Raw genomic sequence first — 17,578 nt, 5'->3', positions numbered from 1 at the left:
CAATTAATGGATTTAAAAGGGATTCGTGACCTTTCCTTCCAAATCATAGGAAGGACTTCGTATGGCAGCTTCACCGTTTCCTTCATTTGGTGCAGAGATTTTATTTTCCATATAAAAAGGACCACGATCGTAGCCAGGATTTTTGGTTGGGGTTGGGGGGGGGCAGGCCTTTTGTTGTAGGGGAGAACCTGTTTGCTATGTATTTTATTGATGGGGGGGGTAGCTGCCCCTCCCTGTCCCCGTTTGGCTACGCCCACGAACAGGACTCCGTTTTTGCACCTACACATAGACACCACCGCCACTCCGCGAAACATGGAGGGGAGGAAAAAGGAAAACTGCCCCCCCCTTTTCTCCTTCTCTGTCTTTCTTCTTGTTACCTCCTGTGGGTGGTAAGAGGCAGAGGATTCCACATTCTTTTTATTCTATTTGCATATTCTGGGTAGTTGTTTTGTTTTGAGTTTTTTGCTTAGTCTTCTATACATTACTGAATTATGAAAAACGTCAATAAAAATCCTACACCGAACTGAAAAGCCCGTGTTTCTCCCTCCGACCATCCCAGGTGAGGCAAGCCTCAGGGCTGCAGGTAAAAACCGCTACAGCTGACCCGGGGTTCTGAACCCTAACCAAAACTGTCGTAAGAGACGCGCTGCACGCTCTTTGCCCCTCTCGCGGCGTGGAACGGCGAGCTCCGAATGGAACCGGAAATCACCGCGGTCAGGAGAGCGTCAAGGGCCTTTGCCTCTTTAAGCCGCGGCCGAAAGAGCGTTCGGAAGGCGCCGAGCCGCTGGGCATGCGCATGAGGCCGCGCATGCTCCTCGGGGTCCTAGCGGGCGCTGAGGGAAGGCCGAGTCCGCCGCCGACTCTGCCGGGCATGTCGGCGGCGTCCAAGGCGGTTCTGGCGGCCTCTGTCGCGGTCTCGGGCGTCATCGTCGCGGCCGTCCACCTCCAGCAGAGCCGCGTCAGGGAGGTAGGCCTCTCCCTCCCCCCACCCGCACTCTATATAAACGTGGCCTATTCCTATCCCCCCCCTCGTGGGAGGGGGGCGATTTCGGCGGCAGAAATAGCCATTGACTTTCCGGGGCGGCCCCATGCCAGCGGCTGCATTATTAGTGTGAATGCATGTGACCCTTTTGCCGAGAAGGGACTGAACTGTGTGCGTGTAAACCAGGCATCCTCAAACTTCGGCCCTCCAGATTTTTGGCCTACAACTCCCATGATCCCTAGCTAACAGGACCAATGGTTGGGGAAGATGGGAATTGTAGTCCAAAACATCCGGAGGGCCGATGTTTGGGGATGCCTGGTGTAAACCAACGGGTACGATGGCTGTGGGAGGGGCACGGGCAGCGGACACGCCCCTCCCCCCAAATTTACACAGGTTCAGTGCTCCCCCCCCAAAATGTTTAGGGTTACTCTCATTTTGACTCAAGAAAATCACCATTGTATAGTTCAAATCTTGGGAAATAAATACAGTAAATGGCAAAAAGTACAAAGAACATGCATTATTACTTCATATTAAACAGCTGACAGCTCACATTAATTTTCCTACTCATATTGAAATGCTGCCCCTCAATGAGGCCAAACTTCTATCAGCAAAACACCACACATCCACATTCTACATTGCTTCACACATTAAATGCTCACTTCTTTATGAGACTCAGGAAATGAGGCCGCCGTCGGGGGTAGCAACAGATTCACCGTGCTAGAGAAGATTTAATTTTTTAAAATGTTTAGGGGTATGCTTACCCCTGCGTCTCCCCAGAAAAAAACGCTGCACAGGTTCAGTATATACACTCACACCACAATGAACCCAGAAGGGACCCCGAAATGTTGTAAAGATGTCACTGGAACATTGCTCAAAGAGTGGGACAGGGTGTCTGTGGTCTTTTCCAGTGGGTTTTCAATTGTACACAATTTCACCAGTGTGTGTGGTGCCTCGGAACCCATGCTATTTTCCCTAGAGAAAAAGGTGCTGGAACTCACCATGAACACCTCCCTCCTTCTCTTAGCATGGCAGTGGCACCCACTTGACAAAAAGCCCTGCTCCAAATGTAACCCCCACACAAATTGGGGGGGGGGCTGTCTGGACTGCCAAGTAGTCATGAGAATATTCCCTGGATTTCTGTCCAAAAGCCTGGAGGGGTAGAAGTAGGAAATTCTCCTATATAGCCAGATGTTTTTTATACACACACACACATACACTTGCTATGAAGCTGTTTAATATTTTCAAAAAGGTGTATAGGAGCTGGAGAGAAAAGGAAGCAAAAAAGAACAGAGGTATTTGACACTTTGCATAGGAGGAGAAATTGCATCTGCTGTTGCTGCCCTTTCCTCCAATTCAACCATTCCTTCTTACACGCTCCCTCTGCACTTTGTAACATAAATTTTCCCCAGCATTTTATGCCCCAGTGTTCCATATGGCCACAGAAGGCCTCTGATTATTGGTTTGTGATATAGCGATCTTCAGGTAATGACCCCTTTCTTTATGATTTGCAGATGTCTTAGTCCTGTATTGGAATGAGGATGTATACTTCCTGCTGTTAGCAAAACCTTTGAAGTTACTTTTGCAACAGTATGATTGCTTTGTAAGATTCACATTTGGCCTTAATTTCCTATAGCAGTACCTTTACACTTTCTCAAGTTTTTGAACAGTAGATTATTAAGAGATATATAGCATAATATATGATGAGAGGTCTCTTTCAGAGGCTACGTGAAGGAGTGCTGAGAGACGTTGAGAGGCAGAATCGTAAGCAAGAAAATCTTCGCCTTTTGGAGCAACAGATTGCCTTGACTGAGCAACTTGAAATGGAAAGAAGCAAAATGCTCATGGGAAAAGAATCCTCACAGTAAGGGCAGGGAAGAGTTGGGATCTCCCTTTTCATTTCGGTTATTTAAATGTCTTCATATTTGTTCGAACAGTCTTGGTTTGGCTGGGCTTCTTGCATAATAAAAGTGACTGTCAATTCACAATGGATACTAATGTGTACATGAGCGAGATGATGAGCCGTCATGATGATGAAGCTACAAGGACATCACCTTCCGAAGGGCTGGAAGAAGGAGAAGTGGAAGGAGAAACTCTTCTCATAGTAGAGTCTGAAGATCAGGCATCCGTGGATTTGAGCCATGATCAGAGTGGGGACTCTATAAATAGTGATGAAGGGGACACATCCTGGACAGAAGAGATGTCCTATTACTGTGAAAGATGTCAGAAATGGATACCGGCAAGTAAGGCTTCCTAATTCTTGATTATTTAAAATAATAAAAATGTGTCCTTTGTTTTGTCCTTCTGACCTCAAGGCCTTGGTCAGGAAGACCTACAAGATTGTGACCCTTTCTGAGCTGGGCCTTCAGGAAGCAGGTCAGATGAAAGCCAGTTGAAAGCACATCCTTCCCAAGGCACAGACCTAGCAAAAGGGGATTCCTTTTTCCACATGATTTGTAGTCCACAATCATGAGTGAGTGGCAGACCTCAGAAGTTTCTTGGGCCTCCTGCTTGCTGGTAAATCAGCTATATCCCTTTCAGAAGAAAGAATGGGTGGATGTCCCATTCCCCCTTTTAAAACATGGGGAGGATTTCCCAAAGAACCCCATTGAGAGGAAGGCAGACTTCATGCTGTGCAGGACCCACAAGCTCTCAGCCTTAGCCATCAGAGCCTCTAAGGCAGCTTCCTTCAGGGCGGGTGTATGCCTGCTCTAAGCACAGCCCCTTCTGCTGGATGTTGCCCATAGCACCACCCATAAGGGACTATGAAAACTAGTTAAAGGCTGTGCCTACACAGAGATGCAACTGCATTTGCTCTTCAGTTTTCAGCCAGGGCCCTAGCAGAGTCCACTGGCATGTGAACTTCAAGGCCAAGGCTAGCCTCTCCAGTGATCCCTTTAGAAGGGGCTAGATTAGCCTCTTCGGGGAGTGGCTGGATGGTGTTCACAAGAACTACATAAAAGCTATAGATAAGATTTTTTTTCTGTTTGAGAAAAAAAACCTGGATGCACAATTCCTAAGATTTCAAAAAGAATTGCACTTATGAGCCAGTGTGGTGTAATGGTTAAGAGCGGTAGACTCGTAATCTGGGGAACCGGGTTCAAGTCTCCGCTCCTCCACATGCAGCTGCTGGGTGACCTTGGGCTAGTCACACTTCTTTGAAGTCTCTCAGCCCCACTCACCTCACAGAGTGCTTGTTGTGGGGTAGGAAGGGGAAGGAGAATGTTAGCTGCTTTGAGACTCCTCCTGGTAGTCGTAAAGCGGGATATCAAATCCAAACTCCTCCTCTTCTTCTTCTGATACATATATATGTGATATCTCCAAAATAGAGACTGATGTACCCACCAATTGAGGTTACATGGATTTCTGTAAGAGGTGATTAACAAAGCAAAATGCAGAGTGGATGAATGCTGTTGGAATGAACCCCATTTGTGCTATTTTGGGCCTTGCTCATAATGTGTTGGTGTGTAGGCCCCATTTGTTGGGAAAGAATTCAGGGCTAACATTTTGTTTACTTGTTTACAGATCAGGTGAGAGAACAGATCACCTACCTCAAAGGTGATAATTTTTTCAGATTTACTTGCTCTGATTGCTCAGAAGATGGGAAGGAACAGTTTGAACGGCTGAGGCTAACTTGGCAGCAGGTAAGTAACAAGAAGACCCTTAGTTATTGCCGGCATATACAGTAAATATTGGAGTCAGGGGGATGGTGTTGGCTAATCTAATCAGTTATAAGATTTCAAAATTCCTTTAATAAATAAATTTCTGAGTTATCCTTCTCCAAGCTGCAAATTGCCTAACAAAGTTTATGCTCCAATTCCTCCTTAAAACATACTGTTTGGTTGAATATGTGTTTTAACCAAGTCTATCATCAAATTAACTGCATTGCAAGAGTGTATTTTTAAGTTTCATTGATTTGTTACTTTGTTCCAAAAATAAAGCAAGGCCTTAACATAGCAACATTGCAAAAGTTCTTTAATGCATCATTGTTTTTATTCATCATGATATAACTTTTTCTGCTACTTCCAATTCAATAGGAAATGCAATTTGAGTTTTTGCTGATTAGTAATTGCCGTAGTGAGTACTTGCAGAGAGATATTTTAAAATATAAATACTATCAAATGGTAGAGATTTTTTTAAAGCTGAAATTTTCCCTTATTAGGGTATGCCCATTGCAACAAATCTTCCTTAAACTCTTCCATGAGTTCCCATAGTAGTTAGGACTATAGTAATATCAAATTTCTAAGTATTTAATTAGAAAGTCCCTCCATGGAATCAGATACTGTACCCTGTTGTTTTTCCCTTTGTAGTTCTATCCAAGTTGAAGCCCATCCATTCAGGCCTTGTGAAAATCAATTTGTATCTGGAGATTGCATTGAATTCTGTAAAACAAATTTAGGAGTTTCCCAGATGAATTCATCCACATACCAGTTAGTTTTAAATTGCTCTTGTCTGATCTTAGCTCCTTGTATTTCCATTTGTATTTTTATTGTTCCAGTTAGGGTAATAAAGGACACATTTGTTGTGTTCCTCTTTTAGGCTAAAACATATCTGAACATTCGTTAACTGAAATAGTTGCATTTAGGATAATTTTAATCCAGGCAGATTAATTCCCCCTATATTGTCTAAGAGTTGATTATTTTATATAACCTGCTAGGAGAAGAGAATCATTTTATCCCAGAAAAAATATTCCTTGTTAATGAGAGGTTCCTATTTGTGTTTCAGGTTGTTATGCTGGCAATGTACAATCTATCCCTGGAAGGAACTGGCCGCCAAGGCTACTTCAGGTGGAAGGAAGACATTTGTGCTTTCATTGAAAAACACTGGAATTTTCTACTAGGAAACCGGTAATGCCATTATGTTGTCTTAAAACTGAAGGTAAAGAACAAAACGTCCACATATAATTAAAATGTAGGAAAACATTTTTTCTCCTCGTTGAGAGTAAAAGAGAGAAGGTATCCATAGTGGGGGAAGGTCAATAGCTAGTTCACTTCTGTATAGTTCTGCATAGTATGACTTTCCCTAGCTTGTCTCTCTCCAGTTGGTTTCTGCAAGCAGCGAAGGCCAAAATATACGGCCATTTTTTTTCAAGGTTTATTCTGGTCTTTCAAAATAGTACAAGATTGCACCATGTTGAGTGTCCCTTAACATCTACTAGCCCTCATTTGTAATTTGTCCTAAGATGTTGAGAATCCAGAATAAAATTTGAAATAATGCATATACATTTCAGCTATAGTTGATTGCAGAAATTGATTCCTGCTTCCAGTCCTTGCTACTGTGCTCATCCCATTAATTTCACTAAAGATCTGAAGAGCAATCTACTATCAATGTAGTAAACAAAGCTCTCTTTCAGAGACATTTTTCTCTTTCTTTGATTTAGAAAGAAGACTTCTACTTGGTGGAGCACTGTTGCTGGTTGTCTTTCTGTGGGGAGCCCTTTATATTTTCGTTCAGGGGCTCAAGAGTTTGGGGAACCAGGATGGTGGAAACTTGTCCACAATAGGCCCCCTACAATGAAGCCGGAAGGAGAGAAGCTTTCTGCATCTGCCCTAAAAACAAAAGGTAATAATTTGTAAACTGCACATTTAAGGATACAGTAGTCTTAAAACTGGTGGTTTTGGCAGGGTGGGGGTACGTGAGGAGAGATAGTGGGTTTGCACTCTTCTGTACTATTGACATGGATTTCAATCAAAATGAAAACAGTAAATTTCAAATGTAGAAATTTGTGAAGGGTATGCCACCATGCAGACATCCTCAGTTTTTAAAGACCCGTGAACTTTCTGCAAAGTGTGGGTGGGTAGGTATTGTATAGGTATAGCTCTTGCCCCTTGTACATCCCATTATGTTTCTTGGTTGCTGCTTCTCCCTCTCAGCCACTCTTGTTTTCATTCCCTTCCACTCCCAAGCTCACCACCCATTCAGCCTCTCTATTCCCCAGCTTCTTCCCCAGCTTCTTTTACCACTTTGGAGTTCTCCTTTTCACTACTTCTTGCCTCTCTTCTTCCTCTTAAAAATTTGGTGGAAAACGTTCAGTGGTTCAGTGTATGTGACAAATATGTATTCCATTCCCACATTCTGTTATATGCAGTCTGGAATTAAAGAATGTTAGCACCTGCTTGTCCTGTTTTCCTGTATCAGGAAAGGTGTATTTTTATTGTCTTTAAAAAGTTGTTTATGTTGGATACCTTCTGTAGAAATAGATGCTGTATTTGCTTTGGAGTAATAATAATAATAATAATAATAATTTATACCCCGCCCATCTGGCTGGGTTTCCTCAGCTACTCTGGGCAGCTTCCAGCAAAATATTAAAATACAATAATTCATCAAATATCAAAAGCTTCCCTAAAGTTCTAAAACTGGTATTCTCTCTGCATGTTGGAACAAACACACTACTTGTTCTCTGGCAGGTTCAAAACCATCATTAGACCCTATCATTACAGTGGAGGGACTTAGAAAGAGAGTGAGCCGCAATCCAGTAGAATCTGCCATGGAGCTGAAGGAGAAGAGATCTCGCACTCAGGAAGCCAAGGACATCAGGAGAGCTCAGAAGGAGGCAGCTGCCTTCCTGGACAGAAGCACATCCTCCACGCCAGTCAAATTCATCAGTCGAAGCCGGCGTCCTGACATTATACTTGAGAAGGGGGAAGTGGTTGACTTTTCTTCCCTGAGCTCCTCTGATCGAACCCCTTTGACAAGCCCATCTCCATCTCCTTCTCCAGATTTCTCTGCTCCCGGAACACCAGCTTCTCACTCAGCTACACCGAGCCTGCTCTCAGAAGCAGACCTTATTCCAGATATAATGCCACCCCAGGCCCTGTTTCATGGTAAAAGCTACTAACATTTCCTTGTCTGTTAACCTCTATTGGATCTCATTCCCACAACCATTTCTTGACCATAGTTCTATTGTTGGTGATATTTAACATCTACCAGGAACTGTGATACTTATTCTCAATAATTATATTCACTAATGTACCAAGGAAAATGTTTTCTAATGTGAAAAATATTGAAGCACTTATCATAATATTATTCCTTGTCTAGTATTAATTCACATAGAAAATTGTGTCCCCAACCAGTGCTTCTGACAATCACATATATGCCATCTGTGTTGCTAGATACTTGCTGGAACGTTAACTTTCTCTGATGTACTCTTCTGGAAGCATATTCATGGGCAAAAAAGAAGAAAATGCTGCAACTGCTGTTTCCTTAATACTATGTGTACTTGTATAAAGGGCATTATTATAGTACTTTCATGCGAAAAATAAATAAATAAACCTATTGTCTCAACTGTACCAAAACAAACAAACAAAATTAGCAGTAACACTAGAACATAGAAAAATGCCTTTTTTGTTTGCTGCTGTTTTGGTTTTGGTTGACCTTCTAGGCTGCTAGTTCTGGAGATTCTACCCTCTCCCCCTCCCTGTCAATACAGTTATGTTTTAACTTTCCTGATGGTTTATTATTGCTTATTAAAATTTATGTTGCCTTTCCTTCAAACAGCTACTTTCAGGAGAGCTGAAAATAATGCTGAAAATATTTCACATCTGACAACCAATGCCCCCCTTGGGTTTCAGATTCTACATGGGTAGACAAGTCTAAAAAGCCCGGAACACATCCCTGACCCCTGGTCCTGTTAACTAGGGATCATGGGAGTTGTAGTCCCAAAACAGCTGGAGGGCCAAGTTTGGCCATCACTGCACTAGTGGCTATGGTGGCTCATTTACCAGAAGCACTGGATTTAGCGTCAGTTCTGGAAGTGTATACTCAATTTTGACCAAACCAAGCCTCCTGATATATATTTTGCTGTAATGGAACCTCATAGTAAGTCTAATAGGGATGTGGGTGGCGCTGTGGTCTAAACCACTGAGCCTCTTGGGCTTGCCGATCGGAAGGTGAGCTCCCGTTGCTCTGTCCTATCTCCTGCCAACCTAGCAGTTTGAAAGCACACCAGTGCAAGTAGATAAATAGGTACTGCTGTGGCGGGAAGGTAAATGGTGTTTCCGTGCGCTCTGGCTTCTGTCACGGTGTTCCGTTGCACCACAAGCGGTTTAGTCCTGCTGGCCACATGACCCGGAAAGCTGTCTGTGGACAAACACCGGTTCCCTCGACCTGAAAGCGAGATGAGCGCCGCAACCCCATAGTCGCCTTTAACCGGACTTAACTGTCCAGCAGTCCTTTAACTTTACCTTTTAGTGAGTCTAGCATTTCATTCTGGCAAACTTGCCACAGTCTTTATATACATCCATTGAGTTATTGTTCCTGGCTATTCTATCAGCATACTTTTAGACATATTTGTGCTACAGAAAGGTCTGTCTTTTCTGCTGTCAGACTTTTGTGGTCCATCTTCCTTCCCTAATTAAGCACCCTATTCAGAGCCACACTGGATCTACTAAAGTGGCCTGATTTTCATAAATCAAAACATCTTTGAACTAGCAATTGTGGAGAATACAACTTTGGAAAGGGTAGTCTCAACTGAATATTAATGGGGAATGGCTGTGTACCCTTTCATATTAAAGCCACAGTCTTCTAGAAAGATAACACAGTTGTATTCTAGATTCAGGAAGGTTGGTCTGACGCAGTCCAAATAAATTAAAAAATTGTCCAGTAGCACCTTAGAGACCAACTAAGTTTGTTCTGGGTATAAGCTTTCGTGTGCATGCACACTTCTTTAGATAAGTTGTATTCAGATACAACTGAATACAACAGATAAGTCGTATTCGTTACACTGTCACAAAATTTATGGAATATTTTGTTTTGTTTACAGATGATGAAGAAATGGAAGGTGATAGTGTTATAGATCCGGGAATAGAGTATATCCCACCCCCGAGTGGGCCAGTGGGAATGATCCGAAAGAAGGTGAAGACACCAGAGCAGATTAAGCAGGAGATGGAGAGCGAGGAAGAAAAAGCAGAGAGACTTGAACGTGACACTGAAAACTCTGATCATACTCGCACATCCCTTCAGGAGCAGGGTCGAGACAAAAGGAGGATGCAGTTGGAACATAAGAATGCTAAGTTCGGCATGCCCAAGTATGCACCTGTTAGCATCTATGAAGAAAAGCTTCTCTTGAGGAACTTGGAGGGCTGCCCAAATGCTGCAGCCATGACCCCCGAAGCTCAGAGACTGCGGCGCAAGTTGATAATCCGGCAGGCCAAGCGCGAGAGAGGGCTGCCCCTCTTCGACTTGGACAGTATTGTGAATGCAGCTCTTCTCCTGGTTGATCGGATTTATGGACCCAAGGAAGGAACTGCTCCCTGTCCCCCAGCAAATTATGCAATGTACAGAACTACCAGCCAGGATTTCAGAATCTTGGATCGATACCAGGTTAATGTTTCCAATTAAACTGTTTTTTCAATAGCTCCCATACTCTGGATGGGGATAGTGGGCAAAGGGAACACAACCTGCTAGTCTATACACCACACATCTAGGCACCCTTTCTTAGGTCATTATCTATGAATCACTGCCCATGATCACATCCATTGTAAAAAATCTCTTAATGGAATGGGGCAATGTTATTCCTCGTCACTGGCTGCTCAATCCCTTCTCCTTTCCAGAGAGTGAGTGCTTTGCTGTTTTTCTGGAAGTTAGGTGTGACAATTTTCATTTCCTTTATATCCATCTAGGCATACTTGGGTGATGCCTTTATGTCCAGAAGGACCAAGGAAGTGTTTTCAGGGGAACAAAAGAGCCTTCCACCACAAAGCCTAGTAGGGCGGGGCAGTATCTGGCTCTCATCATTGTGATGTACCAGCGGTTAAATTCCACAATATGCTGATATACCACAATGTCTGCTATATTGCCCAGCCCAAGCCCCTATACCGCTCCAGCTTGTGTGAGCCGGAGAGGCATCGGGAGTTCCTTAAACTGATTAGCTGGAGGATGGGAAGCCTTCCGCTGCTCAACTGAGCAAGCCCTCATACCGCTCTGGCTCAGGTGAGACGGAGGGATGGGGTGGGGGAGGGGCTTTCTCAAAGGTGCAGGCAGGCAAGTAGAGCTTGAGTAGGTGTTCACCCGGAACCTTTTCAGGCTCCATCTGCCTGCCTGCCTGCCTGCCTGCGCCTTTGCCGTCTGTAGGCATTTTGAGCTGGTATTGCCAGCTCAAAATGTCTGAAGCTGGTATTGCAATCTGAATGTTTCTGACAATTGTCTGAAGGTTTCAGACAATTTACCAATATATCACCCAGCTCTAAAGCCTAGGTACGTATTTCTTCTTCTTCAGCTTTAAAGGACCGTAGGAATTTATGGAAGCTCTAAGGAGCCCTCTAGTGAGGGATCTGTAGCTACACTCTTGACTAGATGGAGACCATCCAGAAACGCCCCAGGTTTCTACTGCAGAATCTGGAGCATTCTGTGACGACTCGGTTCAATAGTTAACATTATCCAAATCCTGGGAATGACATTTTCTCTGTATATTCTTGGGTGTTAATGCACACACTCATTTATAATTTACTGCTACAGAAGTTAATGGTTAACTGCAAACCAAGTTATGTTTTTATCGAGCATATTATGGATGGAATTCAACATTGTGCTAACAAAGGTTCCATCTCCACAAACATTTCGGCTTGCCACAAAAATATCCCACCTCTCCTCCCCCTGCATGCTTCACTGAGGGTTCTCCTGATCTCCGTAGAGCCAATTTCAAGGGGGTGGGGAGAAGAGGTAGGGAAAGCCCTGTTGCACACAAGCCAAAGTCCTTGCTCAGAGATTCTGCTTACAGGCTTGTAAAGTGAATCCCTCCCTGTGCCCTGAGACGAGTCACAAAGTCATTTGCATAACTTTGCCCTTGAAGCAAAGGTGGGGGTGGGGGGGGGAAGCAAACAATTCCTGGGTAACCTCTATCCATTAAAGAGATTACAGTGTCACAGTAACTTCATTTTTAAGACCAGTAGACTAATGCTGTTTGAATATCTAAGAGGGACTAGGTAATCTCAACATCTTGCAGATAGGGTAACTTAGGTTGTATTCAATGTGTGGTGCAAAGATTTATCACAATGGAACATTCTTCCCCTCTCCTCCCTCTTTGTGACCCCTAAACCTGTTCTGGGTTTCTCCCCAACCCTCTGGTACACATTTGGGGATGGCATGTGGGGAGGAAAGGGAGGAAATCCCATTGCGCTAGGGCAGCTTTCTAGCTGAATATTGTCCGTTCTCCTTTTTCAAAACTGGTAGTAACAGCCACCTTGTGGTTGGTGCAAATTACCATTTATAAAATAGCCAGTGGTACACTGTAGTAAACTTGCCATCGGCATTTTTTTTTTACCAAGGTGCAAGGATCAGTTGCAGGTGTTATTTGTATTCTATCAGCGATAGCACTCTTGTTTATGTTCATTCTAGGCTGATTTCCTTGTTTTTTGTCCTTGCTTTACAGACTAAGCTGTCTGCTGTGAAGGGGTTTCGACAAATGCCAACAAAATTTCTGTTCCGACTTGTAGGCTCAGAAGATGCTTTGACTGACCACAGCATTATCAGTCCCTACACTTCCCGTGTTTTGAAACCCTACATCAGGTACAGATTCCAGAGCTGTTTTAACTTACGAGCAGATGGCTTTCTCCTTTTCCCCTACAGATTTGTTCTCTTTCTGGGAAATTGTTGAACACTCAACTCTTAGCGCCTTGGCTTCAGGCTGAAATATATGTTTTAAAGTTTGTAAAGACAGTCTGTTAAGTCTACTCTGTGAAATAGATCACTGTTATCCCCATATTACAGATGTAGAATGAAATTGTCAGAAGTGATTTTGCCACAAAGTCAGTCCATAGTCATGGGGAGATGTATGGGTTCTCAGTGTAGGTGGCCTTGCAGGGCAGATACTCAACTGCCCCCTTTGTGTTTTATACCAAAAGCATGGAAACAGGAAGTATTACTTGCTCATCTTTCCTGTTTTGGTGGTACTTCATAAGATGCAAAACTCTCGTGCTAGGAGGATCTTTTCTCTATGCAGCCCAGACTACCGTATTTTTCTTGTGAGTATGCTGGAGTTGGGACAGAAACAAATACACTTATCAAATGTACAGGAGCACAGCATGCACAATTTTGTCTAGGTAGTGGAATACTCTCCACAAAAAGGAAGGTTTAATAACACAGTAAAATAAATGGCAACTTACAGCTTAATGAATTAATATGGAGCACCTTAAGGACTGAACAGATAGCAAGATATTTTCATCAATGGGGTCGCTGAATTGCTGTGAAAGAGATGATATGGTTACCTTTTTGGTAGCTTGGTGGATGGATATGGTCCCAGATTGAAATATTTAGTGCATGGACAGAAAAGGAAAGGTGCCCTCTCCAAGTTGAGACACATGTTTTCCAGCATGGTATCACAATAAGACTTGAGAGACATCTGGAGAATGCTGCACCCTTGAACTGTTCTCCAACTTGTGACTCACTTTGACAACTAGACTCTGGCAACAGCAAATCTCTCCTGATCTCTCTGCACCATTCTTGTGTCTTAATTTCAGGCCCGACTGACTCTGACTGCTGTTATACTATGAAAATGACAAATATTCTGTTGTGTCCCCTCCAGGCGTGATTATGAAACCAAGCCTCCAAAACTAAGGTTGCTGAACGAGATCCGAGCCCATTCACACAAGAATGATCCCAGCTGGACTGCTGAGCCAGAGGCACCAATTGATTATTGCTATGTGCGCCCTAATCACATTCCCACTATTAACTCAATGTGCCATGAGTTCTTTTGGCCAGGTAGGATTTACTAGGTGGTCAAGGGAAATAATAGGGCGACTAGGCATTCCATTCTGGTAGATGTACTACAGCTCTAATGCTGCCACTGCTTCTCTCTTTTCCCTTCCCAAAGAGAATTTCAGCTGCCCCCTACAAGGCATACATTAGTTTTGAATCCTGAGAAGACAGAAGAAGGATGGGTGGGAGAGTTGAAAAAGAAATGGAGTGGGTAATAAAAGCTATGAAGCTGATTTTCTTGAAGAGGAAAGGAAAAGAAAGGGTTTGGGGATGTTAATTATTGAATTTGTGCCTAATGTGTACTTAGCCCGGTGCCATCATTTATTGGTGTTGAGGGGCTGGGCAAAAATACTTTTATTCTCACAGAATTTTGGCCCTTAATTTGGAGGCTATTTAGGTAGGTTTGTGACATCTTTTTAGTGGAGTGGGTTGAGTTGGCTATATATATTATGAATGAACATTGTGGGTTTTTATTATTGTTCTCATACTTAGTTTTAATGTTTATTTTGCACTGTATGTTGCTTACAGTCACTCTTATGGAATAAAAAGAAATATAATAGTAATATCAATAAAAAGTCTGCGTGCATGTATCAGTGCATTTTCTATTGGCTGAAGTGACCTGTTCCTAACAGAACAGGCACCTATTTTTTCTGATTGGTTCCCAATGGAATCCCATAACCTTATAAAACCGTTTTTAATTCTCTCTCATGACTGAATAAATATAGCTTTCAAAAGTATATGTGGAAAAGTTGAATAACCTGCAGACATTTACTGTGATCTTGGGGTGTAATCCTGCACACACTTACTTCTGGTCAAAGACCCATTGAATTCAGTGGGACATACCTCCCAAGTAAGTATGCATACAAGATAGAACTACTGGGTCATTTTATTCACATAATAATAATATCTAACATGATATTATTCCTTTAACATGGAAATGTCCTTAACATTTCATTGTAAAATTATTTATTACCAGTCCCGTATTTAGATTTTGAGTCCTTTAGGACGTTATGAACTAGTCTCCATGCTAATGTCAAATTATGAAAATAGGTGGGCTCCACATGAGCAAAGCTTTTTCTTTTTTAAAAAAAGCCTTAAATAGATATTTTATATAATGTTCCTTTTCCATCAACAATCTGATCATTTGTGGTGTGCTTTTCTCTCCAACAGGAATCGACCTCTCAGAATGCTTGCAGTATCCAGACTTCAGTGTTGTTGTCCTTTACAAAAAGGTCATTGTTGCGTTTGGTTTTATGGTACCAGATGTTAAATACAATGAAGCATACATCTCTTTTCTGTTTGTTCACCCTGAATGGAGAAGATCAGGAATTGCAACCTTCATGATCTATCATCTTATTCAGGTAGTTTTATTATTTATTCTCTTGAAAAGTATGATCTGTACCTTTTACTTTAAATACAAGTGCAAACAAGGCAGGTTTACTCAAGATTTATATCCCTTTGATGACCTACTTGTCGTTCAGTTGTCACATCTATGTTGTGCACATCAGTGGTGTAGCGTAGCATGGGGGGGGGGCTGCAGAGGCAATTGCCCCGGGTGCAAAATTCTTAATGGGCTGCAGTGGTCCTGAAGGAGCTGCAATACTGGGAGGGGGGAGATGGCTCCCTTGCCTAGCCTGGCAACGGGTGTGAACTTTTCCTGGGTGGTTGGGTGGGCTGTGAGTGGGGAGTGGGTAGCCGGCCACACCTTCCTGTGCCAGGGCAGAACCCCCTCTTGCTCCCTGCCCCCTTTGGTGCCTCGGGTTCGTATCATTAGCTTGCAGGTGTCATGCACAACATGCTGGTGCCAACAGTGTGCATGCCAGGTCGCTGCTGTGCTGGGTGGTCCCCTCATCTCCCTTCTGCCCTGGGGCCACCGCAGAGCACCCAGTCCAGCCCTTGTACAGGAGCAGGCAACCGTAGGCACGGCAGGGGCCATTGGAGTGCCTGGTGTGAATGAAGAGGCAACCATGTGAGCCTCCGCTGGCAGCATGCTGGCTCCTTGGCTGGACTGGTGGAGCTTTCTGTGGGTGTGCTACGAGCAGCTGAAGCGGCTGGTGCAGGGTGAGCTGCGGTGCCAGGGGGCTCCAGTTGTGAGCTTGGAGTCCACGTCCAGCACCTCCCAGGAGATCTCAGATCTCAGAAGTTGCACTAAAAAGGGGGAGGACCCAGGATGACATGCTAGCCCCCTTCCCCATGGTTGCCACTCCTTTTGCGCCTTAGTCCAGGCAACCCATGCTACGCCACTGGTGCAGATTCATTAAGGACAGGAGAACACCCTTGTAAAATTTGTGGCTTGCATTTGGGATTCAGGTAGATGCCTAGTCGGTCCAATAGCAGCACAATCCTAAATTCCCAGTTTTCGCCAGCATGGAGCAAACTATCTGCTTTTTTATGTGTTGTCTTGAGTTCTGTAGCTTTCATATCCAGATTGAATGACTTAACAAGCTCCTCATCACAAAACCTGTTGGTTCATTGACCTGTTGGTTCAAAATTTATTATCTGCTGGGGCTAATTGTTTTTACCCCGTTTGCAAGTAATGAGATACTTCCACTTTCCACCACTCTTCCAGCTCTTCTTTCTGGTACATTTCTTAATTTATTCAGTGAAATTAAGGCTATGTAAGTGTTGCTGTAACTTTGCATCTTTTGAAGGTTGCTACTCCTTGTAGTTTACCAGTTGAAAGTACAGTGGTACCTCGGTTTATGAACACAATTGGTTCCGGAAGTCTGTTCATAAACTGAAGCGTTCATAAACTGAAGCGAACTTTCCCATTGAAAGTAATGGAAAGTGGATTAATCCGTTCCAGACGGTCCGCGGAGTAACCGTTCATAAACTGAAGCGAACTTTTCCATTGAAAGTAATGGAAAGTGGATTAATCCGTTCCAGATGGGTCCGCGAAGTACTTAAACTGAAGCGTTCATAAACTGAAACATGGGTGTAATTGGTTCCGGAAGTCTGTTCATAAACTGAAGCATTCATAAACTGAAGCGAACTTTCCCATTAAAAGTAATGGAAAGTGAATTAATCCGTTCCAGATGGGTCCGCGGCGTTCATAAACCGAAAATTCATAAACCGAGGTGTTCATAAACCGAGGTTCCACTGTACTGAATGACTGAGGTCCTTATCAAGTAGGATTGAAGGACAGTCAAACTTGGAAGCTAGCAATTCTTAAAATTTAGTATCCTGAATTCAGTTCCCCAAGAGAAATCTGTATTAGATGTAACCTGTGCTTTATCATCTGTTATCGATGTATGTATATTAATGCATGATACTTCTGTCTGCTTTTAGTATCTCTTCCTCCTTCAAAGTTGTCTTGCTTTGACTGCACAGTGCTCCCATAATTAGTTATCTCCTCATTTCCTTCCTCACATGTAACACTACTCTTTTTTTTCTTTTCACAGACTTGTATGGGCAAAGATGTAACCCTTCATGTATCTGCAAGTAATTCTGCAATGCTGCTGTACCAAAAGTTTGGATTTAAAACTGAGGAGTACATTTTAGATTTCTATGACAAATACTACGCTTTGGACAGTAAGGAATGCAAACATGCATTCTTTCTGAGGTTGCGGCGATGATACTGCAAGGGAAATCTGGTCACTACAATAAAATACGGTTTAGCGCTCTTATTGAGGTGCTTTGTTGCCTTTATTGCTATTAAGTTATTTGTCTGTGGTCTTTACTGAGATTAGTGTGTATATAATATATATATATTACTACAATAGAGTCTGTGTGGCCAAGACAAATACAAATACAAAAACTCATTCCTTTTTCTGTAAGGATGGAATTGGTTGTCCTGTTCTTCATGAAGAACCCTTTTGACAAACTAGTTGATGATTCCCAACGAGTTCTCATACTGAATGAAGACACAAATGTTCCAACTATTCTTTGTAGAAAGGAATAAAATGTTTG

At 43.1% G+C, this 17,578-nt stretch overlaps 2 protein-coding genes across 3 annotated transcripts; both read left to right on the top strand.

Annotated features, from left to right (window-relative positions):
• Positions 1–817: 817 nt before the first annotated feature.
• PET117 (PET117 cytochrome c oxidase chaperone) lies at positions 818–17,295 on the top strand. Of its 2 annotated transcripts, XM_088676117.1 has the most exons (11): positions 818–967; positions 2,701–3,222; positions 4,505–4,623; positions 5,705–5,826; positions 6,360–6,541; positions 7,387–7,803; positions 9,741–10,300; positions 12,345–12,481; positions 13,497–13,672; positions 14,840–15,030; positions 17,071–17,295. In XM_088676117.1, exons 1-2 carry the CDS (start codon positions 872–874, stop codon positions 2,845–2,847), a joined length of 243 nt encoding a protein of 80 aa, XP_088532243.1. In that variant the 5' UTR covers positions 818–871; the 3' UTR covers positions 2,848–3,222; positions 4,505–4,623; positions 5,705–5,826; positions 6,360–6,541; positions 7,387–7,803; positions 9,741–10,300; positions 12,345–12,481; positions 13,497–13,672; positions 14,840–15,030; positions 17,071–17,295. The 2 variants fall into 2 exon arrangements, with proteins under 2 accessions (XP_088532243.1, XP_088532244.1); XM_088676118.1 differs by lacking the exon at positions 7,387–7,803.
• KAT14 (lysine acetyltransferase 14) lies at positions 2,967–17,295 on the top strand. Its single transcript, XM_035103495.2, has 10 exons — positions 2,967–3,222; positions 4,505–4,623; positions 5,705–5,826; positions 6,360–6,541; positions 7,387–7,803; positions 9,741–10,300; positions 12,345–12,481; positions 13,497–13,672; positions 14,840–15,030; positions 17,071–17,295. Exons 1-10 carry the CDS (start codon positions 2,967–2,969, stop codon positions 17,242–17,244), a joined length of 2,334 nt encoding a protein of 777 aa, XP_034959386.1. The 3' UTR covers positions 17,245–17,295.
• Positions 17,296–17,578: the final 283 nt, after the last annotated feature.

This window comes from Zootoca vivipara, chromosome 8, assembly GCF_965207765.1.
Source record: "Zootoca vivipara chromosome 8, rZooViv2.hap1.1, whole genome shotgun sequence".
Taxonomy (NCBI): domain Eukaryota; kingdom Metazoa; phylum Chordata; class Lepidosauria; order Squamata; family Lacertidae; genus Zootoca; species Zootoca vivipara.
Note: the sequence above shows the minus strand (reverse complement) of the source record. Positions and strands in the feature narration are given on the sequence as shown.

Coding starts and splice junctions, on each gene's coding strand:
- PET117 (XM_088676118.1), top strand. CDS start 872: ATGTCGGCGGCGTCCAAGGCGGTTCTGGCGGCCTCTGTCGCGGTCTCG. Junction 968..2,700: donor AGCAGAGCCGCGTCAGGGAG/GTAGGCCTCTCC, acceptor GGTCTCTTTCAG/AGGCTACGTGAAGGAGTGCT.
- KAT14 (XM_035103495.2), top strand. CDS start 2,967: ATGGATACTAATGTGTACATGAGCGAGATGATGAGCCGTCATGATGAT. Junction 10,301..12,344: donor GAATCTTGGATCGATACCAG/GTTAATGTTTCC, acceptor CTTGCTTTACAG/ACTAAGCTGTCTGCTGTGAA. Junction 15,031..17,070: donor TGATCTATCATCTTATTCAG/GTAGTTTTATTA, acceptor TTCTTTTCACAG/ACTTGTATGGGCAAAGATGT.